The sequence below is a fragment of the Canis aureus genome, chromosome X, assembly GCF_053574225.1.
Source record: "Canis aureus isolate CA01 chromosome X, VMU_Caureus_v.1.0, whole genome shotgun sequence".
Classification (NCBI taxonomy): Eukaryota; Metazoa; Chordata; class Mammalia; order Carnivora; family Canidae; genus Canis; species Canis aureus.
The window spans coordinates 101146781-101159169 of record NC_135649.1 but is presented as its reverse complement, the minus strand read 5'-3'; the positions used below and the strand labels follow the sequence as shown (position 1 = coordinate 101159169).

Below are 12389 nucleotides of genomic sequence, written 5' to 3'. Positions count from 1 at the left end.
AAACAAGAGAAAGTAGACAGTACATGTTGGTAAATGCTAACTGTCCATATTCACATAGAGACACAGTGTAATCTCTGAGCCCAATATACAGAGAAAGGAGGAAAAAAGCTAGAATTCTATGCACTACTACACAGGGGCCTAGCACCCTCCAGCTTCCAGGAGAGCTAAGGGAGCAGAGGGTTTTTCTTTTTTCCCATAGAGCACGGTGGTGTTGATTCCATAAAGTTTTTGTTGAGACAGGAAGGAATAAAAATGAATTTGGAACAGAAAGGGGTAGAGATTCTTTTCCCGCTGTATTCTGCTAAAAGTATTTCCCCCAAAAATAAGTTGAGAACAATGGTATAAAGGGAGAGAAAAGAGACTTCAAAAAACAGGGCGAATGAGCACAAGAGGGGGCGGGGAAAGAGAGCAACTTGCTCCCAGGGACTGGAGAAAATTAAAAAAGGAAGGTTGGAATCCATCAGTGTTCCATTAGTCATCTTCTCCTTCATCCTCCTCCTCATCATCATCTTCATCTTCTTCACCTTCATCCTCATCTCCTTCTTCATCAATATCTTCCAATCCTTCTTCTTCTTCTTCATCATCATCATCATCTTCTTCTCCTTCTCCTTCTTCATCATCCATATCAGGAACCAAGTAGTACTGTAATGGATTTGGCCAAATATCATCTTTGATGACCTCTCCTAACTCATCTGCACCTGCATCAGAATGGTCAGTAAACCAGGTGAAGAAGCTCTCTGGTTCCTCGTGCTGTCTCTTCCTGCTGGCTTTATTCTGCATTTGACTTGAACGTTTCGTCAAATCTTTTCCAGATTTCCATTTGATTTCAGTGGACTTTGACGATGGATCACCACTCTCATTCAGATGAAATTCTTTGAAGAGAACTTTATTTTCGAAGTAAGGGTTTTCATCAAAATAAAAATCTATTCTGTAACCTGATTTAATATCTTCAAATTCTGTCACTTCGACTCTCGTCAAATAATGCAGCGCCTCTTCATCCTCCTCCCCAAGCAGTGAAGACACTTGTGGATGGTTGACAAATGTTGTTACCCAAAAATTGGGGATTTTGGCGATCAATTCCGACCTCTTCTGAAAAAATGGTTGGCGGAGTTTGTTATAGTTCTGTTCTACTTTCAAAATCTCCTCACTGGCTTGTTCATTAAGTCTGTCTATTTCATTTTGTACTTCATCAATATGTTCAATTGCTTCTTGCTGTTCTTTTTCTCCCTTCGGCAAGTGCTGAGAGGTCGACGTCTCCTCTGGCTTGGGGGCCGGAGGCAGCCTCGGTTTCTTCGTTTGAGGTGCGAGGGAGGACTGGCGCTTGGGGGCCATGCTGTGAGGAAACTTCACGAAAGCAGGAGAGGGGCACGTCAGGAAGAAGCTCCGATTACTCTCTATGGCTCTTTTAGACATTAGCAGTTTTGTATCTAACCTAACAATCTAATTCTACCATTTCTTTTTTTTAAAGTTTTCAAGTCCAGTATAGTTAACAGTGTTATATTAGCTAGAGCTGTACAGAAGTGTTTCAGCACTTTCATACATCACCTGATGCTCATTACAAAATTGCACTCCTTAATCCTCTTCACCTATTTCACCCAACTGCTCACCCACCTCCTCTCTGGTCACCATCAGTTTGTTCTCTGTTGTTAAGGGTTCGCTTCTTAAGAAGCTTTTCTTTTTTCCCCATGATTGTTTGTTCTCTTTCTTAAATTCCACCTATGAGTGAAATCATAAGGTATCTGTCTTTGTTAAATTCCTATATACCTAACTTTTCAGATATTCTCTGGGCTCTTTTTTTAACCATCCTACTTGTTTTCTAATTGATGAATTAAAAAGCATCTTTGACATTGTTCATTTTATATGTCCCTTAGATTCATAATTTTACTTTTTTGAAAACTATACTCGAACCATTTTGGAGGTTTCACTGAGATTCCCAAGTGGTCTCACCTGATGGAGCCAAATAAACTAAATCTTGTGGGCTGGGTAAGTCCAGGCCAGTTTTCTCCTAGCTCCTGGGGTGAATTCTGAATGGCAATAGAACTTTTACTTTGCTAACTCTGTTTTTCTTAAGTTGTTTTCCCCAAATTTTAATGATTTTGTGTTTTGTATTTGTTTCCTCTTTGCTCAACTGACAAGTTATTTTCCTGTGGTGGCAGCAGTGATTGGAAATTTCATCTTATGGTCTTACCATTTGGTGATATCTTGCAGATGAATGACAGAGATCTATTTTCTGCTGTGAGAGAAATGACAGAGACTATGGTTTGTTAATAATTTTGGGTTTTGTCTATTTATGAACTTGAGTCAATTAAGAATTTTGTACCCTTTATAAAAAGATTTTATTTATTTATTTATTCATGAGAGACACAGTGAGAGAGAGGCAGAGACACAGGCAGAGGGAGAAGCAGACTTCATGCAGGGAACCCGACGTGGTACTCGATCCCAGGTCTCCAGGATCACACCCTGGGCCAAAGGCAGCACTAAACCGCTGAGCCACCCAGGCTGCCTGGATTTTGTACCCTTTAAGTTCTTTGTACATTTTGGATACTAACCTTTTATTGGATATATCATTTGCAGATATCTTCTCCCATTCACTAGGTTGCCTTTTCTTGTTGAGTTTTGTTTTTTTGTTTTTGTTTTGTTCTGCAAATATTTTTTATTTTGGTGTAGTCCTAATAGTTTATTTTTGCTTTAGTTTCCCTTACCTGAGGAGATCTATCCATAAATATGTTACTAATACTCAACATCTAAGAGATTACTGCCTATGTTTTCTTTTAGGATCTTTATGGTTCTGAGTTTATTTTTATATATGGTGTATGAAAGTGGTCCAGTTTCATTCTTTTGTATGTATGTAGCTATCCAATTTTTCCAACACCATTTATTGAAAAGACTATCTTTTCCCTATTGTATACTCTTGTCTTTGTTGTAAGTTGACCATATATAAGTATGGGTTTATTTCTGGCTTTTGTATCCTGTTCCATTGATTTATGTGTCTGCTTTTGTGCCAGTATCATACATACTCTTGATTACTATGGCTTTATGGTATAGCTTGAGATCTGGGATTATGATACCTCCAGCTTTGTTTTTCTCACTTTTGCTTTGGCTGTTGGAGGTCTTTTGTCATTATATACAAATGTTAGGATTGTTCTAGTTCTGTTAAAAATGTTATTGGTGTTTTTGATAGGGTTTGCATTGATTCTGTAGATTATTTTGGGTAGTATATTCTTTTGGTACAATTGAAAATAAGATTGTTTTCTTAATTTCTCTTTTTGTTACTTTATTATTAGTGTATAGAAATGCCACAGAATCCTGCATATAATCAGTTCTATGTGGTAGAGTCTTTAGGATTCTCTCTATATAGAATCTTCTCATCTGCAAATAGTGGCAGTTCACCTTCTTCCTTTCCAGTTTGGATACATGTTCTTTTTCTTGTCTCATTGCTGCAACTAAGACCTCTTTTACACTACATTGAATAAAAGTGGTGAGAGTGTACATGCTTTTCTTGTTCCTTAAAGTAATAGCCTTCAATTTTCCACTACTGAATATGATGTTAAGGTTTGTCATACATGACCTTTATCAGGTTGAGATATGTTCCCTCTAAACATACCTTGTGAAGAGTTTTTAACATGACCAGTTTTTGTATTTTGTCAAATGTCTTTTCTACCTCTTTTGAAATAATCATTTGGTTTCTACCCTTTCTCTTGTTAATGTGATATATAACATTGACTTATTTGCAAATACTGGACCACTCTTGCTTGCATCCCTGGAATAAAGCCCACTTGACTGTGGTAAATTATTTGAATTTCTTTTTCTTATATTTTTTTTCTGAAACAATGAAAGCTGGAATGTATCATTTTATAATTTTTTAAAAAATACACTATTTAGGAAAACTTAGAAGTATTTTTACATATAAGCAGGAGCACCGTCTCTGAAATTAAGATGGTGTGGTTGAGAGGAAGTCTTTCAGAGTTAAATTTGTAGGGAATTTGGAAATTGGGAGAGATAAGGAAATAGGAGACAAAAAACTATGCCTCTCCAAATTATTTGTCTTTTTCAGTAATGTAAATCCTGAAATTCATTAAGTCATTGCAGAATAAAGAATCATTATAATCAGAAATGATTTTCAAAATCTACAGGTATTTGTTTATAAGTGATTTATGTATTAATGATTCTAATTTTTCATATTATGCCAGGACAAATTTATTTCCATTAAAATTCACATTCAAATGACTCTTGTTATCAGTAGAAAAGCATATTTTAGATTTTCAGAAAGTTTATTACCACACACATTCTTTAATTATTCCCATTCCTAGAATTAGAATTTTAAATGTATAAGCAACATACTCTTTAATGTGTACATATTCAAACCATATTCAAACCATATTCATTTCTATTTATGTGAAAGTTTCATTTAATTTTAAATTTTGATTCAAATCCATTTTCACACTAAATTATCTTTTCATTGATTGTATAATATCTGCCTTCCACTTAAAGAGCCTTAACATCCAAAGAGAATCTTTTTTCCCAAGAATTTTCTCATTATTTCAAATACCAGTGACTTACAAATCTTGTCACCAAGGGATTTGATCATCCATGCCAAAATTTCTCTCAATTTATTACCACATATACAAGCAATTAAAATGAGTTTTCTGCCATTGCTTTGTCTTTCTGACTTATGTTTATTTCACAAGATAGCAATTTTACAAATCAAGAGTTTTCTGAGTTTCTAAAGGTTTTTATACGTCAAATATTCTCTTTTCCTAAAAACAAATTTAATTTGTGCATAAGAGGTTTCTAGGTTTGGTCATAAAATGTAACATAATATCTTCCATTCAAATAACATAAGTCCCACATATCTTGAAATTTCAGCCAAAATATATTTCACTGTTATGTATCCATATTTTTGCTTGCTGTGCCACCATGACTAAGCACTAATGTAAATATAGCTTTCAGTAAAAGCAACATCTCTTGGCACATTATCATATTTTGCAAACAGAATTTAAAGATGTGATCTGACAAGTACCAGTGCTACTGTATTTATGGAAGGAAGAGCTTGGATGTTTGATGATCCTATCCTCAAGTATGCAGACCTCTGTATTCTTCACATGAGACTTCAAAGCAAATGCTAGAATCGTGTAGTAAATGAGTATATTGTCTGTGGATTCATAACGTGTGCATTCAGGTCCCATTTGGGGGTTACGCTACTAGTCTGTGCTACCACTAGTAGCATAGACTGGTGTTATGATGCCAAGGGATTGAAACTTAGCTTTCTCTTCTGTAAAAATGGCAATATTCTTAACATATACCTTGTAAAAGCACTGTTAATATTAAACTAACACGTGTAAGGCATATGAAATGGGTTCAGGTTTGTAGTCTGTACAAGTATGCTCTCAATGTTATATACTTTTCACCAAGGGAATATTGTTTATAAAAATATATTCAGAAGTCATTTTTATCAATGACATATGAGTCTTTGTGTATGTATACGTATATGTATGTATATGTATACACACAGTGCTATGAGGTATATACATGTATCATATATTTTTACCCTTGATTAACCCTCATTCATTTGCAAAGACTCACTTCTGGCTCTGCATATTTACTGATGCCACTCTGAACTCAGCAAGTCATTCTCTGACCTTTATTTCTTTTTGTTGTCTGATTGTTGAAGCTAGGATATCTAGTACTCTGTTGAATAGCAGTGGTGAGAGTGGACATCCCTGTCATGTTTCTGATCTTAGGGGAAAGGCTCTCAGTGTTTCCCCATTGACAATATTTGCTGTGGGCTTTTCATAAATGGTTTTTAAGATATTGAGGCATGTTCCCTGTATCTGTACACTTTGAAGAGTTTTGATCAGGAATGGATGCTGTATTTTGTCAAATTCTTACTTTGCATCTATTGAGAGGATCATATAGTTCTTGTTTTTTCTCTTGTTGATGTGATCTATCACGTTGATTGTTTTATGAGTGTTGAACCAGCCTTGCATCCCGGGGATAAATCCCACTTGGTCATGGTGAATAATCTTCTTAATGTACTGTTGGATCCCATTGGCTAGTATCTTGTTGAGAATTTTGCATCTGTGTTCATCAGGGATATTAGTCTTTTTTTGGTGGGGTCTTTGTCTGATTTTGGATATTCTCCTTTTGGTGGGATCTTTGTCTGGTTTTGGAATGAAGATAATACTGGCATCATAAAATGAATTTGGAAGTATTCCCCCTCTTTCTATCCTTCAACACAGCTTTAGTAGAATAGGTATGGTTTCTTTAAACATTTGATAGAATTCCCCTGAGAAGCCATCTAGCCCTGGACTTTTGTGTCTTGGGAGGTTTTCGACGATTGCTTCAATTTCCTCGCTGGTTATTGGTCTGTTTGGGTTTTCTATTTCTTCTTGTTCCAGTTTTGGTAATTTGTGGTTTTCCAGAAATGCATCCCTTTCCTCTAGATTGCCTAATTTGTTTGCATATAGCTTCTTATAACACGTGTTTAAGATCTTTTTTATCTCCTTGGTATTGGTTGTGATCTCTTTCATTCATGCTTTTATTAATTTGAGTCTCTTTTCTTTTTAATAAGGCTGGTTAGGGGTTTATTTATCTTATTAATTCTTTCAAAGAACCAACTCCTGGTTTTGTTGAACTGTTCTACAGTTTTTCTAGTCTCTATTTCATTGAGTTCTGTTCGAATCTTTAATATCTCTCTTCTTCTGTTTGGTGTAGGTTTTACTTGCTGTTCTTTCTCCAATTCCTTTAAGTGTGAAGTTAGCTTGTGTATCTGAGTTTTTCCAATTTTTGAGGGATTCCTTGTATTGCTATATATTTCCCTCTTAGAACCGCTTCTGCTGTATCCCAAAGATTTTGAACGGTTGTATCTTCATTTTCATTAGTTTCCATGAATCTTTTTAATTCTTCTCTAATTCCCCAGTTTACCCATTCATCTTTTAATAGGATGCTCTTTAACCTCCACATGTTTGAGTTTCTTCCAAATTTCTTATGATTGAGTTTTAGTTTCAAAGCATTGTGGTCTGAAAATATCTGGAACAATCCCAGTCTTTTGGTATCGGTTGAGACCTGATTTGTGACCCAGTATGTGGTCTATTCTGGAGAAAGTTCTATATGCACTTGAAAAGAATGTGTATTCAGTTGCGTTCGGATGGAAAGTTCTGTATATATCTGTTCTGTATATATTTGTGAAATCTATGTGGTCCAGTGTATCATTTAAGGCCCTTGTTTCTTTGGTGATGTTGTGCTTAGAAGATTTGTCATTTGCTGAAAGTGCCGTGTCTCCTACTATTAGTGTATTGGTCTTAACAGGATTTTTTTGTTCACACTCTTCAAAAGCTTGATAACCTTTGATTATTTTATTTACAGATTTTCTTTATATTTTGCTAGTATTTTCTCTTTTGAACCTACATCATCTTATGAAGTATTTTAAATTGTTTGAAGTTAGAACTGCCAAATCCCATTGAATTTTTTAGAATCCAAAACTGATTTTAGCCTGACTTTGAAGTATAGTCTCATGCCTCACTTTCCTACCACAGACACTCTGCTCTGGGTGAGGGGTAGAAAGTGGCTTGGTTTTATCAGGGATGAGAGTGAGTTTGTTCACACAAGCAGTTTACGGGACAGCAAGCACAAACTTAAGTGGCCACAGGGTTTTGATCTGTGGCTCAAACTCCCTTTAATAATCACTGTCACCAATCATCCCTGTGCCACTATATGCAAGTGCTAATAAATGTTCCTTAGAATAGAGTGTATATAAATGTGGGATGGAAGTCATATCTACTAGCTCCCACTCCTCTATGACTGACTTCACTTCCAAAATGAACAGAGACAATTTTTAACAGAATATCACATACAGCCTAGACTAACCTTGATTGCATCTAAGATGGAAAAGAGGGCCCTGAGCCAGGGAGTTCTCTTCTACAGTGAGAGGCTCTCAGCAGGTAGCTGATCAACTCACATACCTGAAAGCCTTTATCATCTCATTAGTTTCCAATTGTCTGCTCCTCAGTGCACTCACACATCATTTCGCTAAAGCCTCAGCTGGTCTTTGTCAGCTCTCATCAGGAGATCTGCATCCCAGTGATATTAAATCGATTTTATATCACAATGTAAGTCAAATTGTAAGTTTGCTTAGCCAGCATCTATGAACTATGTTGTAATAACTGAAATTCAGCATTTCCAAAACCTATGTTTTGAAAATGCTGCCAGGTGAAGGCCCATAATGGACTTTGGAAGACCAATTAATTAGGATACTGTTTCATCTGTCAGTATTGTTTAGTAATATCCAAGTTAACAGCCATGTGTTGCTTCCAGGTGTATTGCTTAATTTCCAAACTTCGTTGTCATTTTTAGAAGAGTTTAAAGCATTTTTCCTCAAACTTGGATACACATTAGAATCATCTAGGGAGGTTTTAAATATACTGATGGCTAGGCTTTACCTCCAGAGATACTGATTTAATTGATCTGGGTGAACTCTGTCATTGCTATTGTTTAAAAAGCTTCCCAGATGATTCCAGTTTGAAGCTAGGCTAGAAAACCACTAGTTTATAATAGAAGCAGTTGCTTAAACTTTTCTGTGCTTCATAATAAACTTCTGCTAAGTCAATTAAAACAATATTCCACTAAGAAAAAAAATTGAGTGCTGTAGTCTTTTTTTTAAAAGCCAATACATTTCTGTACTGGTTCTAGAAAATTCATATTGAATATTGTTTCTTTAGCCTGGACTGGTCTTTATCCTTGATGTAACAGGTTTGTTAGCCTCAGAAGCGACATATACATTAAATAATTTCTGATTATTTCTGAGCACCTATTATTTGAGTAGTTAGATGCTATGTGGAAATTAATATACTTAAAACATATTGACCACAAGACATATTTATCTGAAATACTGTGACGAAGGCATAGTTATTTCATAGCTATATGAAATAATGGCCCATAATACAAAAATTAACTGATGCTTGTTAAATTAGAAATAGAGACTATATAGTTACCATGTAGCTTGCTAACGAACTGTTGAAATTCTTTCTTTCAAGTGTTGGGGGTGAAACAACCTTTGAAGGGATGAGGTGAGAGAAGCCTCAACCTAAACTAGATAGATGGAGTGAGAAGGGATGTGAGGTGACAAAAATTGGCTTTTTATTCAAAGATCAGTGATTAGGAAACAGTTATAAACGTAAGTGCCATTGGTAAATTGCAGAACTAGCCCGTTATTTTCTCTTCCTAATGCTGCTCTCCTTTAATGCTGCATTCAGTCAGCTCTGTTTCTTCTGTATTTCTACTTGCTTCTTAGGCCTTTGTCATCACCATGGGAATATGCCCTGGTTAGCCTGTTGGAGGATGAGATGTGGATGAGAGCAGTCAGCTTGGTTAACAGTCAGCTGACTCTAGACTTGTAAGTATAGCCAAGTTCAACAGAGCCATCTGGCCAGCCCCCAGTAGACCCTGCACATATGAACAATACACTCAAAAGGATAATAATCCAATAAGTAGAATGGAAGAATTATATGAATAAAAGCATATATCTATTTTATTAATCTCTCTGGGTTTTAAAACGTGATGTTTCCAGAATCTACCTATATGCTACTTATACTGATGCTTATTTCACAGTTTTAATTAGTATTTTAGCTGCTGAGTATTCTTTAGAAATACATCCACCTTTGTATGTTGCCTGCCAGATTAACTACCTAAATCTTTTTAAAACAGTCTTATTTTAAGAAAAATTAACTTTGCCTCATCACCTAGGAAAATGGGTGGGAATATGAAGTATTCTGATTCCTTCTTAGTCTAGGAGTTGTACTTGGAGAAAAAAAAAAGGTAATAATACCTTCTAAACTTAATTTGCTCTTTCCTCCTCCAGGGTTTTCAAACTATGCCCAATTGCTCTTACAAACAGCTCAAAACATCCAGGTTTATTAGAGTGTTGATACTCTCAGGAATAGATCCACCCACACAGCCAGTAGTTTTTGTAGAAATTCAAGGCAAAGTGATATTCAGTGAACCTTATGGAATTAATAAGGAGCAAAGTATCAATAAAGAATTTAAGGAGGTACACAGTAAAGACAGAGAACTACTTTATTCACTCCTGGTGTTCTTTAAAGTTTGTCATCCGACTTTGTGTTCCTTATGCCTATTGCCAGTAGTTATTTATATGAGCTTCACACAGCAAATGATTATCATATAACCTGATTGCAGGGGTATAAGGATGAAGATTAATCTTCATCTTTGGCTCATAATACACATTCATTGTTGGTCCAGGCATGACCCTCTTTTATTATTCAGTTAGGTATGCATATGTTTGTATTTATTTCTCTATGTGAATATAAGAACCTGAGAAATCATCCCTCAACATGAAAAATAGAATCTTGATAATAAGTTAAACTAATACATGATCCTATACAAACCATTATCCTGCCTACTCCTCACCTAATGGAATTTCTATGTAAATTCTGTGTTCATTTCCTTAGGTTAAATGGCATCTAGTTTTAAATTAACTATATATATTCCTAAAAAGTATATGCAAAGACATATAGGTATAACTATAGATAGATAAACAGATATACAGGCTGTTATGTTCTCTTTTAGGATTTTTTAACTTAAAAATTCAGGGTTTCACATATTATATCTTGCTACAATTTATTCACTTTAACTTCTGTACAATATTCCTCTGTGTGAACATACATATTTCATTTATCCATTCCCCTCTGGATAGATGGATTGTTTTCAGGTTTTTGCTCTCATGAACAGTGTTATTATAGATGTTCTTGCATGTGTCTCTGAATGTGAGTTCCTTTTAGGATTGGAATTGTTTAGTCATAAGGGATGTGTATATAGAATTTTATGAGATAATGCCAAATATTTTCCAAAGTAGCTGTACCAATTTTAGAGTGTCACCTGAAATCTTTCAAAATGCTATGGGTCTATATTCTCTCCCACATGTGGTGTTAGACATTTTTATTTGAACTTTCACTAGTCCAAATGGAAAAATATATATCAATATATATCATTTTGATCTTGATTTGCATTTCATTTGTCAGAACATGTGTTTTCAAATTTATTAGCACCAAGTTTCTTATCATGTGTCAAATGCATATTCTTTATTTCCCTTCATTTTTCTTTTGGGTTGTTTCTGATTTCCTTAGTGATTTGTGGAAGATTTTTGCATATTCCTAATATTTATTGTTTGTCATTTGTGTAATGACAAATGCACTCCCAGTCTGTAACTTGAATTTTACTTTAAGATATCTCTTGATAATTTTCAAAACTACAAAAAAGTTAAAAGAATAGTACAATGAGTATCAGTTCATCCTAGATTTATCAATTGTTAACATTTTGCCACACAAGCTGTATTAACATGTTTCTCTGCATATTATTTTGCAAAACCACTTGAAAAGTTACATCATGATACTTTATCTCTTAAGAATAAGACACAGTCCTATATAACCACAGTATAATTACTGCATTTAAAATAATAAAAAAATTCTATACTATCATGTAATATATCATGCAATATTCTGATATCCCTGGTTCTCCCCAAATTGTCTTCTGGAGCTTTTTAATATCCAAAGTTCAGAAATCTTTTTTGTCATTTTTTAATCTCAAACATCTGCCTTTTTGGTTTTCTCATTGCTTGTTTTTTACATTTATTTGTTTCTCATGGCATTAAATTTTTGAAGAATCTGGTCTGTTATCTCTTATAAAATCTTCCAGTTAGAATTTTAATAATTGTTTCCTCATGATTAGAATTAGTTCAAACATTTTTGAACATATAAATGCCTTATAGGGAATGTTAACTGCCTTCTTACAGTGTCACTTCAGAAGCCTATAAAGTTTGTCCCACTTTTGGTAATACTGAATTACCTAGTTAACACAGTGTTGGCTAGATGACTCCAATGTTAAAGATGTTTCCTTGCTTTTAGTAAGTAATCTGTGGGGTGGTACTTGAGTATTAAATAACCCCAGTGGTTTTTTCACCAGTTTTTAATTCCCCAATTATATTATTCTTTACAAACTTGATATTAAGGGGTACCTGGCTGGCTCAGTAGGTTAAGCATCTGCCTTCAGCTCAGGTCATGATATCAAGGTCCTGGGACTGAGCCCTGCATTGGGCTGTCTGCCCAGCAGGGAGTCTGCTTCTCCTTCTCCCCCTGCTCATGCACTCTCTCTCTCTCAAGTAAAATCTAAAACACACACACACACACACACACACACACACATACACACACAAACTTGATGTTGGGCATCTTTTCATATGTCTGTTGTTCCACCCAGTTTTTAATTGAAGCGTTTTGTTATTGAGTTGTATGGCTTCATATATTTTGGATATTAACCCCTTATTGCATGTATCATTTGCAAGCATCTTCACCCTATTAAGTAGGTTACCTTTTGTTTTG

At 35.1% G+C, this 12389-nt stretch overlaps 1 protein-coding gene across 1 annotated transcript; it reads right to left on the bottom strand.

Annotated features, from left to right (window-relative positions):
- Positions 1-1332, bottom strand: LOC144309210 (protein SET-like). Its single transcript, XM_077890416.1, has one exon. It carries the CDS (start codon positions 1330-1332, stop codon positions 472-474), a length of 861 nt encoding a protein of 286 aa, XP_077746542.1. The 3' UTR covers positions 1-471.
- Positions 1333-12389: the final 11057 nt, after the last annotated feature.

Coding starts and splice junctions, on each gene's coding strand:
- LOC144309210 (XM_077890416.1), bottom strand. CDS start 1,332: ATGGCCCCCAAGCGCCAGTCCTCCCTCGCACCTCAAACGAAGAAACCG.